General features: G+C 44.5%; 1 protein-coding gene across 4 annotated transcripts in view; it reads left to right on the top strand.

The window, feature by feature from the left end:
• Positions 1-24109, top strand: part of CPQ (carboxypeptidase Q) — a 155603-nt gene that overhangs the window by 17650 nt on the left and 113844 nt on the right. For 2 of the 4 annotated variants that reach the window (XM_083451244.1, XM_083451246.1), the window contains exons 2-3: positions 6217-6676; positions 13973-14180. In XM_083451244.1, the coding sequence (XP_083307370.1) occupies positions 6247-6676; positions 13973-14180 (638 nt within the window). In that variant the 5' untranslated portion in view covers positions 6217-6246. Of the gene's footprint in view, positions 1-1837; positions 1887-4492; positions 4568-6216; positions 6677-13972; positions 14181-24109 lie in introns of those variants that run through there. The other 2 variants (XM_083451247.1, XM_083451245.1) reach the window with 2 other exon arrangements.

Raw genomic sequence — 24109 nt, 5'->3', positions numbered from 1 at the left:
GTTTGGCAGGTAGGTGGGATTGGCAAACAGGGGTGGCAGCCCAATATTTGTGTGTATGTACATGTGTAGACGTGTACACACACCACACAACCTGCTTTGGGAGTTTCTGTGAGGCAAAGCCGACTAGTTCAAAATCCATAAAAATGTATAGCAGAACACAACTCTGAGCCCCCAAACACAAAGAGATAACTCTTATTGAACAAGTATGAGCAGGCTTTCAGAAATACCTCAATTTCTTCCGTTTTCAGCCTTTGCTGCTCTATTTCCATCACAGGAAACAACCCCATAACTTAAAAACAACAACGCCATAATTCCTCTTATATTGCACATTCAGCTAACCTCTGAGCCAACTTTTTCCACAGCTGTCATAACAAGCTGACTGTTAGATGCTACTAACTGTACCAGACGCCCCGGTGTACCATGCAAGTTTCTTTCCTTTGCTCCAGGGCTTTAAAAGTCTAATCCGATGTTATCCAAGCCACCTCATGTACTCCCAGGTATATGATTTCCTGTATCCCTTGGAGGAGAATCAAATGGAAAACATCGTTAGGAAATTATTAGATTATTCACAGATTTAGGAGACCTTTTAGCAATTAAGTGGATATTAACCTGAGCCTATTGTTTCTTTTCCACATTTCCTATTCGGCATCATGAATTAGCTCCTTTTGATCTGCAAACGTCAACAAGGATTTCTAGAAATTCTGTATAAAAATAGAAGCATTGCTCAAGCTTTCTTCATTTAGGCTGTCCTCTCTCTCTCTCTCTCTCTCTCTGTGCCTCTCTCTGTCTCTTTCCATTTAGCCCATGATTGATGAATAAGCTCCTAGGTAATTATTTTGATGTTTTGATGTCATTTTTGTGTTCTGACACTCTTAAGCTCACATACTTAAATTATCTTTTTTTTTTATTTATTTAAAAAAAAGTTCTGGGCACCACAGTTTAAGAAGGATATTGACAAGCTGAAAGGTGTGCAGAAGAAGGCGACTGAGATGTTCAAGGAAGGGTCTGGAAACCAAGCCAGTTGAGGAACAGTCGAAGGAAAATTGTGTAATGCTTTGTCGGAAGTGAGATTTGAAGGGATGGTTTTTTGGCACATGTTTGCAGCCTCTATGCGACACCGGTTTATGCTAATTCATTTCCTCCAAGGTCTGATTTTTACTCGGGACATTTCGCGTAACCCTGTTAATGTTTTTCTCTTGTTCAAATGTTTTTTGTCTCAAAGTTCGCTTCCCTATCTTAATGTGCGTGGTTAAGCATGTTATCTCCCTATCTTGTATAAACTATGGAAATGACAGGTTTCATGACTCAGGCTGGGCTGCAGGGTGGGTGTGGCAGGAGGACGGTCCTGAGGTAGAGAAGCTTCATCCACCTGCTGCACTATGGTTAAGAGTTCAAGCAAGGCTACCAACCAGTGTGGTTTGGGCTTTATTACTCAGGAAGTCTGGGGTAGCTCAGTTGATAAATCATGAGGCTGTTAATCTCAGGGTTGTGGGTTTGAGCCCTAAGTTGGACAAAAGATTCCTGCATTGCAGAGGGTTGGGTGACCCTTGTGGGGTCGGATTCAACTCGGATTCTAAGAAAGCCATAAACCAGAGATGGGGGAGGTTTACCATTCCCAAAGGCCACATTTGCATCTGGGTGGCATTTCAGGGCCACATGCCTGTGATGAGCAGGCTGGAAAGTGGACAGAGCAACACATGGTGTACAGTTCACGAGTTTCTACAAACATTGGCTTGCCCCTCCTCATCCTGCAGGCAAGAGCCATTATCGGAGATCAAGGACTCATTTTGGATAGGCAGAAATGCACAGGGAGGGCTGGTGAGAGGTGCTGGGGGAAGTCCCAAGATAGAGAGGTCTGGAGGGCTGTGTGTTTGCCCTCTCCACAGGTATGAGCTTCCTTATCTCTGCACAAAACCTTGGGCTGGGTTGCTGGGCTCCCCTTTCAGTGTAGTAGCAGGAGCAGTAACAGCTAACAGGTGTCAGCTGACGCATGCCACTTCTGCTCCCCCACAATGCATTGCCAGTTGGGGGCACTGTGTGTGTGGAACGGCAGGCGGTAGCCAGCTAGGGGACCATTAAGAATACAGTGGTACCTCGGGTTACATACGCTTCAGGTTACAGACTCTGCTAACCCAGAAATAGTGCTTCAGGTTAAGAACTTTGATTCAGAATGAGAACAGAAATTGTGCTCCGGTGGCGCAGTGGCAGCAGGAGGCCCCATTGGCTAAAGTGGTGCTTCAGGTTAAAAACAGACCTCTGGAACAAATTAAGTACCTAACCCGAGGTACCACTGTATAACAAGAAGAGCTTGCTGCATCAGGCCAGTGGCCCATTTGGTCCAGCATCTTGTTCTCACAGTGGCTGGTCTGTGGGAGATTTGCCATCCCCCCCACATCGACAGCTTGGAGTAGGCTTGGGAGTCGTGGGCGGGCGCTGCATGTCACCCCCTCAGCGATGACACTTGGGGTGGTCCGCCCCCCTTCCAGCAACGTTTTGGAGAAATGTTTAATGGAAGTGGAGCTAGGAGACACATCACCTATGGCAACCAACATTCTGAAGAAATTCTAAAGCACCTGGAGAATGAGGCAGAAAAAGAGAAGTCTCTTGTTCAGGGAAAGGTAACTTTTTGAGGAAACGGGGAGGGGGCCAGGTTTCAACATAGCACTAGTTTGAAGGCTGTCTGGTCCAAGTCCAGTTTATAGATAAATAATAAAAAGAAGGGAGAGCAAGGGACTAAGCAGGCAAGCAGGCCGCCTGGTCACAGCCTCTCTTGCTACGGTGAGATGTACTTATGTTTGAATTAGGGTAGTTATTGTTACATGTGCAGCTATACATGTAAATAGACATATGCAAGTTTTATGCAAGTCTGCCTTTAGAGGGATGTGTTTCCTCTATTTGAATTACAGCAATTTCTACATGCCTGTGGGTGATTAGCTCTCCCTGTTTTGCAATGTGTAAGTAGCACTGTAGCAAAACACAAATGAGCAGAAATGTCATCCTGCCAAGTTAGAGAGGTGGTTGTGCAGCTGTTGGCAGCGGGTTGATGGCAGGCCTAGTTCTCCCTTGCGTTACATGGCAGGCATTGGGTCCCCAGTAGCTACCCAAAGACACCTATGATGCTGGCCCTGCCAAGAGCATCTTGGTTTGCATTTTCTGTTCTGCATCCTTTTGTGGGGGACATCTATGAGTAGCACCTGTTTAGATCCCCCCTCTCCTTTTTAATGCTATGAGCCATGACAGGTAGACAAAGGCTCCATGTTCAGAGTCAATATAGTGATGAAGATCAGATGTTTGCTGGGACAAGCGGTGGTAGAAATCTGTTTGCTTTTGCGCTCTGCTTTTAAGCTTCCTGGAAGCATTTGGCTAGCCAGTTTTGAAAACAGAATGCTGGACCAGATGGCTCTTTGGTCCATCAGAGCTCTTCATATGTTGCTATTTTCTTTCTCTCTTGAGGCTGTGGATGAGCTAGCAGGGCTTGCCCTTACGGAGCAAACGGAACTGTGTGTGTGGGGATGTACTCCCTGACCTTGAGACAACTGCTATGCTGGCGATCTGAATCAAATTGTCAGCTGTCGACACAGTATTATCCATGTTGCATTCAATCACAGTGCACTGCTTCCAGCCGTTCCCTCTCCTTCTCTCCAGCCTTGGCCTAGTTCATGGGTGGCCGGTGCAGTTGCCTCCAGATGTTGCTGGACTCCAACTCCCATCAGTCCCAGCCAGCATGGCTGGGGATGATAGGTATTGCAGTCTAGCCGCATCTGGAAGGCACCACTCTGGCCTAGTTAAAGCCCTTCTGCAGGCCTGTGTATAAAGCCTGGCCAGGGAGCTGCGGGTGACCCTGTTAATAGCCCAGTTAAACTACAGACAACAGATAACACAGCATCTAGCTCAAAGGCCATCAAACTAGAGAAATGGTTGTGAACACCACCACCACCCTGGAGGGCCCTTGATGTAAGGGTTAATCTTTCCTCCCCACTTGTAAACTCCAGATAGATTGTCCACGCAGGACAATTATGGTATGGGGGGAATTAACCCCAGGGGCAATGCACACCCCAAAACGGTCCCCACGTTGCAGTTAGACTCAGTGGGGGGGGGGGAACTATTCTGTTGTAGGCTTCTATCTATCTCCCTAATTTCAGTGGGGAGATGGGGTCTTTCAGGTGATAACAGAGGCTGCTGCAGGTTAATGTGTGCCCATAGGCACTGTGTTGGCAACCCTTGAATTAGCTAATCCCTTTCACCATTCTGGTGGCACAATCTTTCCTGTACAGCTATGTGTTTGTGTTTTCCCCATTCGTTTCTATACAGCATACCCTTCAAGTGTCCCGATTTCCCCAGGACACCCCGGAATTGCAGAAGCCATACTGGCTTCTGATTTGATCCCGGAGTGTCCCTTTTCCCCCTCCAGCGCCACGGCCACCAAACTCGGGGAGGAGGATAAGCTTGCAGTGGGGCTGTGCTCCCGCTTCAGACCTCTGTCTCTTGTGAGAGTGAAGCACCAAAAGACATGTGTCCCAAATTCAGCAGAGGAGCGTTGGAGGGTATGATACAGCTTGTGCAGAAAGTAAGAAATACTTCCAGTGGATTGTGTCCTGTAGTCCATTAAAGGGGGGGGGGAATCACAAAACATACAGAAGAACCTGTGCAATTTCAAAGCACTTAAAAAATAATAATACATGAACTAATTAGCAGTCCGCCCCTGCACGGAACAACTTGATGCTGAGAATATTCTTCTTTGTAGAATAAAGTTCAATTTTGCATCTGGGATTAGTTCTTTAAAGATAAGTCTGCTTTATTCTTATGACAATTATAATTAGCTCTTAATAAGGGTTATGAAGTTTTAAAAAACTGAAACAGGGACTGGGTTTTAACTTTTCTTTTTTTTTGGCAGAAAATAAAGTATTCCAGTGTGAGGTCCTATTGTTACAAAGCCTCTTAAATGTCAGTTTAGATACATCTATAGGTTTCTTTTATCTCTCCCCTACCATTCAACGCATAGGAGTGTAATATTTAGCATTCTAATTGCAGCTTGGCTAATTTTAAAAGGAACGGGTAATGGTTGTGTGTCCCCTTTTATGTATAGCAATAAAGAGTATTTGATATGCATTCTGCATCTTAATTCTTTGCCATGCTTTTTTTTCTGTTAGGAAAAGACCCTTAGAAGCATTGCAAAGACTTCTAGATCCCAACAGTTCTTTCTTGTCAGTTTACTTAAATAATAATACTGACATATTATTGAGAGAGGATTGAGAATGCAGAGGACATAACTGAATGTGAAGCTTTAAAATAAGAGGTTGCAAAGGAGAGGCTGGCTGTCCTTACTCAACTTGATCTGCAATGTTTCTGGAGAAATGGATTACCCTCAAGAGTAGTACCACCCGGGACCTCAGCATGCAGCATGGCACCCGCTTCTAAGACTCCATCCACCAGGGGGCAGAGCTTAGTAGTAAAGGGTTTGAGCTCATGATGGCCAGAGCCAATGAGTGAAGGTGCAAAGTTCTTCCACCTGTGGATGGAACCCATAGAAAAAGCTGTGTCAAGGCGCACTGCTTTCTCGTGTGCTAAAAGTTGCCGGCCATCAAGCAATACATCCATACAGGATACACACTAGATAGCAGTGCTGCATTCCATTGGTAGTCCTTTAAGCTGAACTAAAATGAGTGTTGGTGTCTTCAGTTGTTCTTAAGGTAAAGGTACCCCTGCCTGTATGGGCCAGTTGTGTCCGACTCTAGGGTTGTGCGCCCGTCTCACTTAAGAGGCCAGGGGCCAGCGCTGTCCGGAGACACTTCCAGGTCACATGGCCAGCGTGATGAAGCTGCTCTGGCAAGCCAGCACCAGCGCAGCACACGGAAACACCGTTTACCTTCCCGCTATAATGCAGTACCTATTTATCTACTTGCACTTAGGGGTGCTTTCGAACTGCTAGGTGGGCAGGAGCTGGGACCGAAAGACGGGAGCTAACCCCGCCGCGGGGATTCGAACCGCCGACCATGCGATCGGCAAGTCCTAGGCGCTGAGGTTTTACCCACAGCGCCACCCGCGTCGTCAGTTGTTCTTATTTAGCTTTAAAGATAACCACCCACAAACTGGCCTTTCCTTTCTGCAACTTCGCAACTTTCACTTCATAACTTTCGCACGCTCCCAAACTGGAGCAGCCCATGAACAGCTTTATGACTGCCTGTTATCTTTCCCCATCCCCTCTCCCTCCTACAGATTGACCCATAAAATTTGGAGCGGAGAAAAATGAAGCTTCTGTATTTAATAGCTCTCATTTGCCTGTTTCCTCAAAGCGAAGAGAATCCGTTAAGCAGTGACAATGCCGGCGCCCGAAGATCATTTGAAGACATTAAGAGGGAGATAGCGGGCTATTCAGATGTTGCTAAGAAGATTATCGACCTTGCCATCCATGGCAAGGCTCAGAACAGATCCTATGAAAGGCTTGCATTCTTTGTGGACACTTTCGGGCCGAGAGTGAGTGGTTCCAGAAATCTAGAACTAGCTATCCAGTACATGCACAAAGTCTTGAAGGAAGATGGCCTGGAAAATGTCCACCTGGAGCCGGCAAAAATCCCCCACTGGGAAAGGGGGGAAGAGTCAGCAATGATGATGAAACCACGGAACTACAGCATTGCCCTTTTAGGGCTTGGTGGCAGCGTTGGGACTCCTCCAGAAGGTAATGTCTGAGTTTGCTGAATTATTCTAGGGTATATGTACACTTCCCCACCAAGTGAGATATAACAAATCAATAAAATACAAAGTTAAAATTCCAAGAGTTGAAATGCATTAAAACAGCATCAAAACAGCAACAGAATATTGTGGGAAACATCAGTTGTAACAAACACCTTTGTTAGAGTCAAGGAATAATTTTTTCTCTTTCCACGGCCAAAAATAAGTAATTGCAGTGAGACTTCCGTTTTCTGCATATCTCACTAATAAGCAATGGAGGAATCGATTTCAGTTTCCCATTTTTTCCAGTCTTAAGTTCAGTTTCCAATATTTCTGCATCATCTGCATTTTAGTGTATGTTTCTCCTAATCTACACATTTTTGTATACAGCTTCGGCCAATATTGACATTTTTCCAAGCAGTTTCCTAGAAAGTTCATTTTCGTATGTTCTTTTCATTAATATAGCTGCTCTTATACACACATTACTCCTAATATACACATTTTTTGTGCACACAAAACTTGGAGAGAAGCGTGAATTTTGAAGGATGGGTGTGTTTCTGTTTGCATATTGTTTTAGGAGGTATGAATTTGGTAGGTTTGCATTAAAATGCAAACTGAAATAAACTCCCCTTCCTATCACAAACTTATTGCTGCAATTTGCCTGGTGTGTCAAAATGATCTTTTGCATAAAGGTAAAGGTAAAGGTACCCCTGCCCGTATGGGCCAGTCTTGACAGACTCTAGGGTTGTGCGCCCATCTCACTCAAGAGGCCGGGGGCCAGCGCTGTCCGGAGACACTTCCGGGTCACGTGGCCAGCGTGACATCGCTGCTCTGGCGAGCCAGAGCCGCACACGGAAACGCCGTTTACCTTCCCGCTAGTAAGCGGTCCCTATTTATCTACTTGCACCCGGGAGTGCTTTCGAACTGGTAGGTTAGCAGGCGCTGGGACCGAACAACGGGAGCGCACCCCGCCGCGGGGATTCGAACTGCCGACCTCTTGATCGGCAAGCCCTAGGCGCTGAGGCTTTAACCCACAGCGCCACCCGCATCCCGATCTTTTGCATAATCAGTTGCATATTTGGACGTCACTGTGAACACCTTGATGTGGAAAACATGAAGTGGGTGTTTGTGTTTATTAGGGCTTTCTGTCAATGTACATTACGCTATGAAATATTTGAGGCATTTTTCCTACCAGTTGACCCTCAACATATCATATTCCCCAGCCCCCTGGTGACTAACCATTCCCCCCCCCCCCCCGCTTTGACCATCAAGAGAAATGGGGAACACATCATGGAAAACGTAGTCCTGGAAAGAAATATAAAGTTAGAAAAGAAATCATTTTCCTTGATACACATTGGCTTCCTCCCATCTTAGTGGAAACTTCTATAGGTATCGGAGCCAATTCCAACAAAATGATTTTCCTCTGTGGAAGAATACTTGTGAAACTTTGTCAGGCTGCAAAATCCACATATTTTTCTGGCGAGATCCGTGAGCAGTAGCAGACCTGAGTTAATTCCCTGCTCTCAGATCTCTCTTGCAGAATCCGCTTGGACTCATCATCCTGATGTAGTCTTGGAACCTTGCCTCAGCCATGGCTGTTAATCTGCAACCCTAAGCAGGAAGTAAGTCTCCACAAATCTACTGGGATGTTCTTCTGAGCAAGGCTGCTTTGGGTAGAGCTACCTGGACCCTTCGCCACCACAGGGCACCAGAAAAAAAGTAGCTTGCCAAAGGGCCAAATTAGATGAAATGGTTAATGTATTTAACATGTCTTGTTGTTGTTTAGTCGTTTAGTCGTGTCCGACTCTTTGTGACCCCATGGGCCAGAGCACACCAGGCACTCTTGTCTTCCACTGCCTACTGCAGTTTGGTCAAACTCATGCTGGTGGCTTCGAGAACACTGTCCAACCATCTCGCCCTCTGTCGTCCTCTTCTCCTTGTGCCTCAATCTTTCCCAACATCAGGGTCTTTTCCAGGGAGTCTTCTCTTCTCATGAGATGGCCAAAGTATTAGAGTCTCAGCTTCAGGATCTGTCCTTCCAGTGAGCACTCAGGGCTGATTTCCTTAAGAATGGATAGGTTTGATCTTCTTGCAGTCCATGGGACTTCAAGAGTCTCCTCCAGCACCATAATTCAAAAGCATCAATTCTACAGCGATCAGCCTTCTTAATGGTCCAGCTCTGCAGTTAGTGATCTAAGAAGGAGTCATATACTGTAGTGTCCTGTATTCATCACGTGCACCACTGTTTCCATTTTACTGCAGTTCATCTTCACCAAAATTGATGCTTTTTGTATCTGTTTATGCTATCCGCACTCCCATCATCATAGGAGTGCTCTTGCAAACTCACTTGACTCTCCCTGTTTTTTAAAATGTATATTTTTTAAAAAATTGAGGGGACATGTTTCCTATGTTTTCTGTTCTTAGAAAACTCAGCATAGCATTTTTTAAAAAAAATCAACTTTGGGCAATTGGATGGGGCTTGCACAGGCTGTGAAAGGGAGGCAGCACCTTGAGGCCTCCCTAGCAGGTGACATATTTCATTAATGCAGCAAGGAGCTGTCAGGAATAGCTCCTGTTCTTCCTCGCCTTGATGAACAATCATGAGCACATGTTATTATGTTTTCATCTCTTGATGCGGTGTGTAAATGGAGCACTGGGATGAATTACCTGGTGCCTGTTCTGCTCATCTGTTACCGAAGCGGATATGTCATGCAGATTGCAGTGCCAGCTAGCACAGACCTCAATTCCCTCCCCCTTTTCTTTTCCTACTGGAAAATGAAAATCTGCAGATCCCTGGCTTCATTTTTGCTGGCTCTTTGGATGATCCTGTCACTGAGACATTTCTTAGGTACACGGCTGCCCTCTTCATTAGAAACTGCTGCAGCCTATCAGTTCACCTCATTTGGATGCCAAGCAAAACAGCAGTAGATTTCTCACTCAGTACTCAGATTTGGCATGCTTGGCACTTGGCGGGGGACGGTTTGGGGAGGGGGAGTTTGGAAGCCCAGACAGCCTGCCAAGTTAGATTTTTCTCACCTTTCTTATCTATTCCTAGAATCAAACTTCAAGGTCTGCCCACAACCTTTCTTAATTTACTTCCCCCCTAGTTGTAGGCAGAAGCCGCATATTTTCGATGTGTAATGAATTTTCAATAGGAAACCAATTTTGTGTGACCTGGTCTGAGCTGCAGCCCGGTGGGCGTCTGCACTGCTATTTTTCTAGAAAGAGAGGTTCTGGAACTCACCATGAATGCCTCCCTCTTTCTCTTAGCATGGCAATGGCACCCACCTGAGAGCTGCTGGAACTGAGTTCCAGTGAGTTCCCCCTGAAGAAAATGTCCTGGACATTTGGTGTGTCTCACTGCCCACTGTGGCGTTTGATCCTAGGTGGGTCATAAGGAAAGGGTTAAAATGAGTGTGATGTGATTGGCCAGTGGAAACTGATAGGAGGAGTTGGAGTGAGAGTGGTGTGGTGTGAAAGTCAGTTGAGAGTTGGGAGTTGAAGAAGGAAGAGGGAGAATAGTCTGTGGGTTGGTCGAGTTGTGTGGTGAGAGAGTGAGAGGAATTGTTAGGTGGAGTCAGATAGATAGTTAGTTGGGATAATCAGTTTGAAGTTGTTAGGAACGAATAGGACAGTTAAGGAACTAAGATTAAGAAACTGCCAAGAAAAATTAACTGAAACCATAAGCTTGTTCGTGCCTATAAAATAAACTTGATTATTTGTTAATGTTAACAACTGACTGGACTCCGTGTGTACCCGTGAGAAACGGGTTGGTGGCAGCGGAGAAAGCAATTACAGTGGTGGCACAGGGTCAATAGACCGTCAAACGTCCGGGGACCCTGTGTGATCGCCACACCCACGTCACAGTATCTCCCCACCATTATTATTTCAGTCCAGTCTGGATTGGATTTCAACCCTTTTGCCCCACACGCAGTGCCCCTCCAACACCTTCCTCTATTTGGATTAAAAACAAAACAAAACTGAATCGAGAGCAACTGGACAGCATCAGCACACCGGCAGCACTGAACTTCCTTCTTCCTTGTTGTTTATAAGCTTGTCCTTTGGTCTTGCATCAGATCAAACGCAGTGGGAGCAACTAAAGGAGCTCTGAAGGATAGGGATGATTGCGGATTTAATTCAGTCCATGTTTCTATGTGAACCCAACCATGTTCGGGCTTCCTGTGCTGGTTCATAGAGTGGAATGCGAAGAGCTCCCAAAGGATCTTAGCCGACTGGGTGAGCGGGCATTAAAATGACAAATGTGATTCAATGTGAGCAAATGTATAGTGGTCCACATATGGGCAAAATAACAACAACAACAACAACAACAACTTTGCATAGAATTGTAGAGTTGGAAGGGACTCCAAGGGTTAACCCTTGGTGGGGTTTGGGGCTGCAGTGTGCCCTGCTGTGCCACTTGCAGGTGGCACCTCTTCCACAGCTTTGGGGGTGGGATGGGGGCCCTCTCCCCGGCAGCAGATGCCTCAACGTTGCTCCGCAGCCGGCCGAACGAGCTCTGGGCAGCTGGCAAGGCCTCTGTTTGTATCTAGAGGAAAGTTCATAAGTCGAAGCACCTACTGAATGTCGTAACTGGAATTGTACGTAAGTAGAGCCGTGCGTAAGTCGAGGTTCCACTGTAATTACAATTTACAGTTACAAATTGAAGAACAGAAAGGAGACTCTAGTGCTTTTTCATTCTTTCCTTTGGCCTTGGCACAAACCAAGTGTGTTAGGGGGGTGACATTTGTTCCAGCATTTAGCTTTTACTGACGTGTTTTGCGGCTTCTAGGTGAAATGCACAGTGGTGGAATTCCAGGCATCCATTACGACTTCTATATTTAGCAGCCGAGCCTTGCTCTTGTTGTTGAACAGTTTCCACTTACTTCTGTAACTCATCTGCAAGATTGGAGCTTGACCATTGTGGTCATCTTGCGAACGATTTTGTAAAAACCATGAAATGTACGCTCAGTGAAAATATATGTAGTATGAGCAAACACAAAAAACCATCCCATCTGGTTACCACTGTTACCTATAAACATTTGTTTGTTCTCTCAGGCAAGGCTACAGAGTAGGCAGAGAGGAAATGTTTGTAGTGGGTGTTTTTTGTTTTGTTTTTACTTTTTGCTTAAGAGTTTGTTTGTACTAGAAATTCAGAAACTGCAGATCTTTGGGGTTATTTTTTTTTTAAAGAGAAGAAGCAAAGCCTACTGAGAGGAATTACTGCAGGCCGGCCACTGCTTTTGTGTTTTTATAAATCACTTTCACATCCACCCATGGGTTAAAAAATATCTGTATATGAAAAACATTGGTTTCATTTCAAAGAGGACTTCATGAAAGAGAATTTCCTGGCAGATTCTGCCCTTTATAATAATGTTTCATGTTACTCAGCAACCAAGCAAAACAATGGTCAGATTGTATCAATACTTTGAAGCTGTGTGGTGTGTTTAAAATGGAAATAATTGAAGCCCTGCAAATCTATATTCCTGACAGGAGACATAATGTCATTGTCCCTTGTTTTATTTTATTGAATTCTAGCGTATTGCAGGAATGCTAAAAGGCACACACATGCGTTATCTTGGAAATATGGGAGTGTTACTGTGCTGGGAACTGCTGTTCCCTAAGGCCTATGGGTCAGCTTCCCCTCTGTCATATGGCTGGCCATCCCAGGTGACCATCTTCTAATGCAGCCTCCTTTCCTCTTCCTTAGAAATTCACACATTGCTGTCATCTTGCATATCCATGCACAGGGCCGGTCCTACCATTAGGTAGGGTGAGGCAGTCGTCTCAGGCAGCTTGTTTCCAGACCACCTGTTTATTGCATACGCATCTTGATTGGTTTGCAAAAAGTATGCAGGGAGGTTAGACACTAAGTGTTGACTCTGATTTAGGGGACTTTGATTAGGTTGAATCAACAAATGTTGTCCCATACTTCTCAGTGTGTTTCCCCATCACTTTCCTTATCACAACAACTCCAGTTTTTTGGGGAGGCAAGCGCTTCAAATCAACTTGAATTGCACCACCTGAACTTGACAGTACGTGACTGAATCCCACTTGAAGAGCCTTGGGTGACATGAAAGAGGAGCAAATTGTTAGGTATTTAACTTATTACTACCATAAGGGGAAGGGACACAGGTGGCGCTGTGAGTTAAACCACAGAGCCTAGGGCTTGCCGATCAGAAGGTCGGCGGTTCGAATCTCCGCAATGGGGTGAGCTCCCGTTGCTCCGTCCCTGCTCCTGCCAACTTTGCACATCAAAGTGCAAGTAGATAAATAGGTACCGCTCCGGAGGGAAGGTAAATGGCGTTTCTGTGCGCTGCTCTGGTTTGCCAGACGCGGCTTAGTCATGCTGGCCACATGACCCGGAAGCTGTACACCGGCTCCCTTGGCCAATAAAGCGAGTTGAGCGCCGCAAGCCCAGAGTCGGCCACAACTGGAGCTAATGGTCAGGGGTCCCTTTACCTTTACCTTTACCATAAGGGGAAGAAAAGATCCCTGTGGGTACTATATGCCTTGATATGTGGGGACGGGGCACTATTTTCTGCTTCATCTAAGTTAGCGAAGTGTCTGGCTCTGCCCCACTACCATGCGAGCTGCCTCAAGTTGAGGGTTTGGGTGCCATTATGGGCAGAAGAGTGGAAGACAGAACAGATCTGACCCATGAGCCATCAGTGCACTTATGCAAGAATGTAAGAGAAGCCTGCTGGATCAAGCCAATGGCCCATCTGGTCCTGCATCCTGTTCTCACAGTGACCCACCAGATGGCAGTGGAATGTGCAGGATGTGTACCAAAGCTCTTCCTGGTACCTTGTGTCCCACCTTGATTAATGGGAGGTAGGGATGGTGGAGAAATTTGGCCCAGTTCACATTTTAATGAAATCCTAATCTGAGAAACAGTATACATCTGAAACGCAACTGTCCTTCAAAATTTGCACACAGTTCTTGAACCAAAAAATGTGTGCAAAAATGCATATAGCTGGGGGGAATGTGCATATAAATGCATATATTAGTGAAGATAACATACCCAAAAGCATTTGGTTAAGGGAAAGTGCATGCAAAAATATGTATAGTAGGAGGAATTCGCACTAAAATGCTGATGGATTGTCATAGCAATGTTTCTTTTAATATAAAAATTGCAAACAGATGCTATAATGTAGAGAACTTAAGACTGGAATATGAGATTCTGAGGGAAACAGGACAGATATGGCCTTCCCTGGTAGGAGGAGATGCCATTTAGATTTTTTCAGGCACTGAAATGTCTTTGGTCAGGCCTGACTCCATAACTGTCCCAATTTTTCATTTTCAGGCATTACGGCTGAGGTCTTAGTGGTGACTTCCTTTGACGACCTGCACAAAAAAGCTCAGGAAGCCCATGGAAAGATCGTTGTTTACAACCAGCAGTTTGTCAGCTATGGTGAAACAGTCCTGTACAGAGTTCGAGGAGCAGTGGAAGCAGCTAAAGTGGGAGCGAAGGCATCTCTTATCAAGTCTATTACTCCGTTTTCCATCCATAGGTAAGGGCTTGTTGCTTGGTCCGAATCAGACTTCACCTCTTCTTTCATCTGGGGGGTGGGGCAATCCTGTGGCAAGATCTGCTGGGATGAGCAGCTCAGGATGCAGTGGATCTCTGGCAGCCGGCTGATTCGTGGCTCGGCTGGCATTAATCCTCAACCCCAGCTCTGCTAAAGATACACTGATGTAACTTGCTCATCCTGGCACAGCTGAGCAAAAGCTGGTGCGAGTCCCCAAAAAGGGGCATTCTGGGGGTGTAGAGGTGGTAGGGGGGTGTGGGGTGGCGCTGTGGGTTAAACCACAGAGCCTAGGACTTGCTGATCAGAAGGTCAGCGGTTCGAATCCCCGCAACGGCGTGAGCTCCCGTTGCTTGGTCCCTGCTCCTGCCAACCTAGCAGTTCGAAAGCACATCAAAAAGTGCAAGTAGATAAATAGGTACCACTCCGGCGGGAAGGTAAATGGCGTTTCTGTGCACTGCTCTGGTTTAGCGGCTTAGTCATTCTGGCCACATGACCCGGAAGCTGTACGCCGGCTCCCTCGGCCAATAAAGCGAGAAGAGCGCCGCAACCCCAGAGTCGGTCACAACTGGACCTAATGGTCAGGGGTCCTTTTACCTTTACCTTTAGAGGTGGTAGGACTAGAGAGAGTAGACTTAGACTGGATTCATGACCTGGAAACCTGGCATTAAACACTATTTTAAAGGTTTGTTTTCCCTCTGCCAGGTATAGGCAGAGCAGCAGCAGCCGCTTCTCTTCTGAACGGTGTTTGGATCAGGTGTAACTTGATGCCTACTTAGCTTCCACTGGCCTGCTTCATGTACACAGGATCACTCCCTTAGTGTTTCAGATTGCCTCCATGCTCTGAGGCAGGCTTGCTCCCAATAAAGAAAGGATATTTGGATTGGAACCATTTGCTGTGTATATTATATTGTGGTTGTTCTACTGGTAGTTCAGGTTTGGAATTTGACCTCCAAAGACTCTCAATAGCTAGAGCCCCAGGCGTTATTCGTGAAATTCCTGGCTATGTGATGAGAATGTTGAACGTCATCCTTTTAAACGTATTTAGCACCAGTTATGGCACATAGTTGAGAGAGTAGAGCATGAGACCCTTAATCTGAGGATTGTGGGTTTGAGCCCCACTTTGGACAAAAGATTCCTTCTTTTTAAAAAAAATATATTTTATTTTCAGTTTTCAAAATAACAACATTTTTACTTTTGTAAATACATAACCAATCCAAATTTGCCTTTAAATAATTCTCCCCTCCCTGGTTTCCATTTTCCCCTTTTTATTCTCCTTGCATATAATTATATTTCTCTAATTAGTTTCAACTTCTTTTCTCTTCCTAATTCTGTTATTAGTTCATAAATGGTACATCAAACCTGCTAATGTTTTAACATTTTTACAGTGTTCTTTAAAGTAATCTATAAAGGTTCGCCATTATTGATTGAATTTTTCCTCATCTTAGTCATTCATTCTTCTGTTGGGACATTCTCTTCTTTCCACTTCTGGGCAAGTACCGTATTTTTTGCTCTATAAGACTCACTTTTTCCCTCCTAAAAATTAAGGGAAAATGTGTGTGCGTCTTATGGAGCGAATGCAGGCTGCGCAGCTATCCCAGAAGCCAGAACAGCAAGAGGGATTGCTGCTTTCACTGCGCAGCGATCCCTCTTGCTGTTCTGGCTTCTGAGATTCAGAATATTTTTTTTCTCGTTTTCCTCCTCCAAAAACTAGGTGCGTCTTGTGGTCTGGTGCGTCTTATAGAGCGAAAAATACGGTAACATTCTAGCTGCTGTAGTCAAATACATAAACAGGCTCTTTTGCTTCATTGGCACTTCTTCTCCTATTACTCCTAGTAAAAAAGCACCTGGTTTTTAAACAAATGTACTCTTAAACATTTTTTAAGTTTCATTGTATATCATTTCCCAGAAGCCCTTTACTTTTTTACACATCCCCCACATATCAGAAAATGTACCTACTTTCTCCTTACATTTCTGGCATAGTTTAGAATAATTTTTATACATCTTAGCAAGCTTTACTGGAGTCAAATACCATCCATATATCATTTTCATATTATTTTCTTTTAGTGAACTACAGGCCATGAATTTTAAATTCTCTTCTCCACAGCTTTCCCCTTGATTCAAGTGGTATATTGTAACCTATGTCTTGGGGCAAAAGATTCCTGTATTACAGGGGGTTGGACTAGATGACCCTCTTGGTCCCTTCCAACTCTATCATTCTATGACTAACTTTTGCTTTGGAGTAATACCAATGACCCCAATAGCATTGAGAGGAGAAGCAGTCCAAATCAAATGTAAACCATTGGAGAAGGGGGTGGGGAAAATGAAGGCCTGCCCAACTTACCATATTTTTCCGTGTATAAGATGCCCCCATGTATGAGACGACCCCTATTTTTTTTAGCCCCAAATTAAGAAATACAGTGGTACCGCTGGTTATGAACTTAATTTGTTCTGGAGGTCCGTTCTTAACCTGAAACCATTCTTAACCTGAGGTACCACTTTAGCTAATGGGGCCTCCCGCTGCCACCGCTGCACGATTTCTGTTCTCATCCAGGGGCAAAGTTCTTAACCCAAGGTACTATTTCTGGGTTAGTGGAGTCTGTAACCCGAGGTGTTTGTAACCAGAGGTACCACTGTAGTCTTATACACTGAAAAATCCAGTACATTCTTTAAAATGCCTACTGGAACAGATGCCTCTCCATGCCTACAGATGCAAGGCTGGCTCAGTTTTACTGCCTGAAGTGAAGTAGCAAATATGTATTTATAAAGGTATATACCACCCTCTCATAAGATATTGGGGCATGAATGCGAATGTACACACAAGTCAAGGTGCATAATGCCCAAGGGCAGCAAGTTATTGTGACACCAGAGGCAGAAAATAAACCAAGCTGCCTCTCACCCTAGCAGTGAAAATATATCAACAAGAAATCAAAAAGGTCTTAAATTAGTTTTAGTTTCCATAAGCTAGAATTATTAATTTTTTTTGGTAGAAATAGTGATATTATTCCTTATTAGCTATTCCTAAGTTGAGGTGCTTCTAGTGTTTAAATTTTTTATAATGTTTATTTCTTAAAAAAGCATTTTTTATCACAAAGAAATGTTTGTTAAGGGACATTTCTGCTATCTCTGTTTTACAGAGTGGGGAGTTGAGAGGTAGTAATTTGCTCAAGGCCATCCTAGGGGCTGCAATTTGAATTCAAGTGTCCTAGTTTCAAGTAAGAATCTGATGGTCATTGTGGTCCCTCCTGTTTGTTACTTGAAGAAATTAATTTCATTGTTCCCAAATTCAACATTGCCTAGAATCAAAATTGACAGCTTTTTGCATACAGGTTCTGGGATACTAGGATATTTCCAAACATCCACCAAAATTTATCTTTATTGACTATAACTAGGCATATGTGAAACCTCCTCTGAGAGGTTATTGGTAGCATTATTGACTCTTTTGGCTTCTCTCAAGAAATAACAAGCACATTCATTACAAGTTTTGCTTTAGACCAAACATTAGTGCTAACTGAAACAAGGACACATTTTGCTTTGTTTTGACTGTATGTTTTTTTATATATTTTCCAACCCAGAGGAGTCCATTTTTTGAGGCATCATCATGAAGACTGGCCCTATCATTAGGCAGTAGGGTGACTGCCTTAGGTAGAACATGCTAAAGGGTGGTGTTGAGGGAGCAGAGACAGAGATCTTTGTGCCAGGAGACTGGCCCTGTATTCCATGAGCTACTTAGTGGAGGATGTTGACCCATTACCAGTGTTCAAGATTCAGTTGCCACTCCAGTTGGCTTCTGTACGTGGAATTAGTGGGGAGGGCATCTTGTCTTTCACCTCAGGCAGCAGAACATCTTGGGTCTGATCACTTTGGCAAATGCAAGGTGTACTTCGGCCTTTTCACTGTAAAGAAATGAAGCAATTGCTTATTCTCACCCCACAGCATATGAAAATTGAATCATGGCATTTCAGAAATGAGCTCTATCTAACATTTATGATATGCAAGTGGATTGTAAAAACAGTAGAAAACTAGTGAGGGCCTTTTGAGACAGCCTGTCTGCAGTCCTGGCTATTAAAACGGGTTGAGCTTCAGACTATTGGTCCTGATTTCTGAAAACCAGAAAATTGTGGGGGGAAAGGGTAGATTTACTGAAGGGATAGTGTAGATTTACTGAAAAAACCAACAGGACCAAAAGAAAAAGTCTGCTATTACTGGTCAGTCTGTCAGTCTGTCTATCCTGGTAGTGTCTACTATAACTGGCAATGGCCCTTCAAGTTCTTTGGCAGAAGCCTTGAGTCTTGCCAACTATACTGAAGTGTTGAACTGTGGGATCTTGTGTGTGTGTGTGTGTGTGTGTGTGTGTGTGTGTTTCAAATTTACAAATTTAATAGGTAAAGGTAAAGGGACCCCTGACCATTAGGTCCAGTCGTGACCGACTCTGGGGTTGCGGCGCTCATCTCGCTTTATTGGCTGAGGGAGCCGGTGTACAGCTTCCGGGTCATGTGGCCAGCATGACTAAGCTGCTTCTGGTGAACAAGAGCAGCACACGGAAATGCCGTTTACCTTCCCGCTGGAGCGGTACCTATTTATCTACTTGCACTTTGACATGCTTTCGAACTGCTAGGTTGGCAGGAGCAGGGACCAAACAACGGGAACTCACCCTGTCGCGGGGATTCGAACCGCCGACCTTCTAATTGGCAAGCCCTAGGCTCTGTGGTTTAACCTACAGTGCCACCCGTGTCCCAAATTTAATACACAATACTTATTTTCCAATTAATATTCATTTATCATTTAGCTTCCCCTCCACCCCTCCATGGTTTCCCCATATTTTCTAACATTGCTGCATATTATAATTACTGAATACCCCATTCTTTCTGCTTGTTCTCAGATACATGTTTTATTGTAGTTCTTCATTCAAATCCTATTTGTGTTTTTACATGTTTACAATAGCTCTTTAGCTACTCTACAAAAGGTTACCAATCCTCCTCTTATACATGCAGAGCCTGTGCTCTGTCTTTTATGGGACTTCTCAGAAAAGAGTAGCTGCGGTAGCCATCTTTAAAAAGCAGCCATGCTTGATGGGTCTGTGGGTTTTTCTTCTAGAGCATTTGGTCATAGTAGAAAAAAGCTGCAAGACTAGTTCATACCACGGCTGCATTCACAAGGCCCATTAATTCCATCTCCCCAACATTACCCTGTTAATTTCACATGAAATTTGAGCTTTCACACAATGTAAAATCCAAAAATCTAGCAGAATATAGTGGAAGTTTAGTGCTCATTTCCATGTTAATCACTTTCAGAAAAATATGCATTTGCAGCCCCATTAACCCAGAAAATTGCAGGAACAAAGTGGTAAAATTTAGGGTGGCATACTTTCGTACAATTCTTTCCTGTCATTCTCATGGGTTAATCATGAGGGAAAGGGTGGGGAAGTACAGAGCTGGTTCACCCATGAGGCAAGGCGAGGTGACCACCTCAGGCGGCAGAATCCACAGGGGCAGAGGATCTGGCCTTCAAGGAATGCATCTGCTGCTGCTACTGCTGGGGCAACAACAGCTGTGGTGTGCTCCTTGGAGGCTGGATTTGCCTTCTTCTCAGCAGTCCCCCCAACCATGCCTCTGTTAGAATTCCTGCTCCTTGATTGCAGTCATGGGATTGTTGTCTATCACATGATGCTGTATGTTTTAACTCCACACAGTGGGAAGTGACGGAGACAGGATGTTTGTGTTACTGTGTTCTGTGAAGTAGGACTATTGTCCTTTGTTCTATTTCTTTGCTGTCTGATGCTAGGGAGAGAGGGAGCCATGTTGCAGTGCTCCTTGTGTGTTTATATGTAAATAAACATAGATTAGCCAAAATGCTGAGTTGCTGAGTTCTGTTACGCAAGCTGCGAAGACTCTGCAGATCCCTAAGTGTGCCAATGTCTGTTGGCATCGGTCGCTGTGATGTTCAGGCTGAAGAAAGCTTCTGAAGCTCCTGAACGATCAACCAGGAAGGAGAGGACATGCCAGTCGGGCATGTGTCTCTGCCAGGGTCCTACTCGAGTGTAGGATGAGCTCCTGACAGCCCCCTCTACAGCGGCCTCTTGGTGATTAGGAGACGCTGTTGTTTTCCTCCCAACCCAAGGGAGGAAATGGCTCTCTGGGATCTCCTGGGATCTGTACTTGTCTGGCATGATTCAGAGCACACACATACTCATAAAGGCCTTTGATTCTCTCCTTGTCCCCTCCCTCACCTCTTGTTCCTAATGTCAGCAAGAATGGACTGGAGGGAACTAATGTTGGTTGAACGGCCCTGGACTTGCCCCATGAATGTGTGGTACACATTAAGCACCCAAGCTGAATGCTTGGGAACCCTCATAGGTGGGCGTTGAGCATCAACTTAACCCTTGAAAGGTCCAAGACCAGGCATCCTTCACTTGCAACTTCATCCTCTGTCTTCCCTCAAGCGCCTAGACTGATTTGGGATGGAGGTCCCAAGTGATAAAGCAACGGTTCTCAGCCTGGTTGTCTCGCCAGTCCTCTGCGTTATACATGATTTCCTAAGGAAAAAAGGCCAAATGCACTGCTTGAAGAAATATAGTTATGCTGTGTGAAAGAGCAGCTGGAACCAAATGAGCACATTGAGAGCTGTAAAGAGAATGATGAAACCTAAACCTTGTTCACAAAAAGCGGTTAAAGGATGTATTCTGTTTAATAATGGATCGTGAATAATGAACACAAATGAAACTGAACTCTTGAATTAAAACAAAAACAAAGGAAAGTCCTTTGGTTTACAAAAAGCAGTTAAGGCGCTTGCACATTTATTAATGCACTGAAAAGCAAGGACATTTTTCATGATGTAAGCAGTATTGTATTGTATAACCTAGACTGCTTCCACACTAGAAATTTATTGTGGAATAGACACTCTTTGTTCCCTCACTTTCTCTGGGGTATCTGCATGACCTTGTGAACACAGCAACTTGTTCCAATGTTTTCCTGTTCATTTCCCTCTCCCACATCCCAAGTTCAGAAAATTGACTTCAAAAGCATAATGGAACAGATTCATAATGACTTATCGCACAGCAGTTCAGTAGGTTTGGAGGCCAGTGATGGCTTGTATGGATTGGTCTAGCCATTTCATTCTCTATGGTCCATACTTCTCTCTAGAAATAAGTTATATTAGTTTAATTTTTAACTGTACCAAGTAGCATTGTCTTTATATGTGTTTCTTTTCTCTCTGCTGCCCCTTCCCCACATTGCAGTGGGGGGTTAGGAATCATGATCATAAGAGCCATGAGGGAGGATTTAACCCAGGCATAGGCAAACTCAGCCCTCCAGATGTTTAGGGACTACAACTCCCATCATCCCTAGCTAACATGACCAGTGGTCAGGGATGATGGGAGTTGTAGTCCCAAAACATCTGGACGGCCGAGTTTGCCTTTGCCTGATTTTAACCCTTTACCTCACACTTTGGTGCTAATGAAAACTGTCCATCTTGGGGCAATATGGACTAGAAGCCTGTCTGCAAAATGTCAGCCGGGAGCAGAGTTGCTATTCCACTTGCAGCTTAGAGAAGAACAGCAATGATTGGGTACTGCTAAGTTGCCCATGTCTGGAAGTACTCTATTCTGGCACGCAAAGATCACCTAGAGTTTATGAACTCTTTTTATTTGTGATTTATAAAATAGTTTGTGTTGGCAACCTTGGATTGAAGAAAGAAAAATACTAGTCGTTTGCATCCCGTTGCTTATGTGCTAATGTCTGGGATTGCTTGCCATGGCTTCTGATGTCATGCAGTGATTTTTAAAAGTTCCTGCTATGACACATAGGCAGGATTTTTCCCTTAAAACAAATAACTTTTTGTGAATTTGTACTCTACAAAAATGTATTCCCCACACCCCATAACACACCGCACAACCTTTGGGGCTAGAGGTGGAAATGTAATTTCAGTGCCAGTTTTAAAAGACAGTGAAAAGTCTGAAAATAAGGAATGCAGGTTGAATCTGCCAAAGCTTGCTGCTCCGGTGTCAGTAGGTAATGGCAGTAGGTTTTTCTTATTTTTCTTTTTCAATGAATAAATAAATCAGTTGAAATGAACGGAGAGATTAAATGGGGTGCCAAGCATCCATTTCACCTTACTCTTAGGTGGAAAGAGTTGTGTGTCATTCTCAGATGCTATTGCAACATTAGAGGTCACCCAAAAACTATCTAATACAAAAGAACTAAGTTTGCACTCTCCCTCCCTCTCTCTCTCTCCTCTCACTGTCTCCTCCAAAAAAGTAACATGGATGACATACAGGCCTAATGTCACTGCTGCCACTCCACGGTGACAAAGCCTATCCTTCATGTCTGCAGGCGACAAGGGACAATGTCCTAGCCAGCAGAGATTGTCTGCCTCGAACGCCTCCTCTTAACCACCTGTTGTGCCTTTCCTTCTCTGTCCTCCCTGACAAACGGCACTGAGTAGGGCTCAGCTGGACACAGAGCCCTTTGTCAGTCAGCATCAGGAGGCATTGTCAGCTCACGTTGCACGGCTTTCTGAACATTTTTATTTTAAGACGGGTGGACTGGAAGTGCTGCTTCCACCTGACCACTTCATTGGATGTATAGAGACTGCATCCAGAGGCCTGCTGGGCCACAGGAAGAAAAAGCTGGCACCCGATTTCTCAGTAATGGAGCTGGAGCCAAAAACACATGTTTTTCTCTTCTGTACTAAGGCCCTTTCTACAGCTATGAAGCTGTATTGTGCCATTTTGAACAGCTGTGGCTTCCCCCAAAGAATTCTGGGAGCTGCTGAGGGTGCTGAGAGTTGTTAGGAAACTCCTGCTCCTCTCACAGAGCTTCAGATTCAAGAACGGTTAGCAAACAATCCCTTTTCACAGGGAACTCTGGCAATTGTACCCATGGCTTCCCTCAAAGAATTAAGGGAGCTATAGTTTAAGGGTGCTGAGAGTTGTTAGGAGATCCCTATTCCCCTCACAGAGCTACAATTGTCTGAGCTCCCTGTGTAGACCCAGTGTACTTGGATCATCTTGAGGAAGCCACATATTAACCCCACACTTCTTTGTTGGAGCCAAATCTTGGTCCTACTGAAATGAAAGGAGTTTTGCAGTTGACTTTGACGAGGTTCCCACTTGGTCCTACCAGAGAGTCTCCACAGTTTATAGGAAATTATGCTGGTTGAAAAACAAACATTGAATCTCCCTGTTAAGCAATCCACATTTTCTCCCAGGAGCAGCTTTTGGCACCAAGTTGTCAACATTTCAGAAGACTCCGAAATGATGCCCTCTTGGGCCAAGAGCAATAGAATCTTGGCAAAAATAAAACCTTAAAAAGCAAACATTGACTTAAAAATCATTAAACAGAATTTCAAATATTTAGTCTTCTATCCAAGCATTTGAATGCATGGTATTGATTTGCTTTTGCCCCCCTCCCCCAAAGGTAGAATGTAATTATTACAATAAATTGGGAAGGCAGCTCAATCCTATTTCCAAATTTATTATTACTATGTCTATTCATAAGAAACTCCTACTGAGTTCAGTGGGACCTACCTGAGAGGAATTCTGCAGCATAAGTTATGTTTTGGTCACAGAAATTGATTAAAATAGGAGGATTGATGTGTAGATGATCAGAATATTGAGCACTTAATCTAAATATTAAGGGTAATGTGCCAGCTCAGGCTTTCTCAACCTTGGGTCCCCATATATTGTTCCACGTCCCATCATCCATAGCTAGCAGGGGCAACAGTTACGGATGATGGGGGTTGTAGTTCAACAACATCTGGGGGCCCAATGTTGAGAAAGGCTGCATTAGCTTAAATCAGGGTAGCCAATGTGATGCCTTCCAGATGTTTTGAACTACAGCACCAGTCTTCAGTCATGCAGATAGGGGTGCTTGTAGCAAACTGGAGTTCCTTCTAATATCAACTCCCATTTGCAG

This window comes from Podarcis tiliguerta, assembly GCF_965153285.1.
Source record: "Podarcis tiliguerta genome assembly, chromosome: 7".
NCBI classification, from domain to species: Eukaryota; Metazoa; Chordata; class Lepidosauria; order Squamata; family Lacertidae; genus Podarcis; species Podarcis tiliguerta.
Note: the sequence above shows the minus strand (reverse complement) of the source record. Positions and strands in the feature narration are given on the sequence as shown.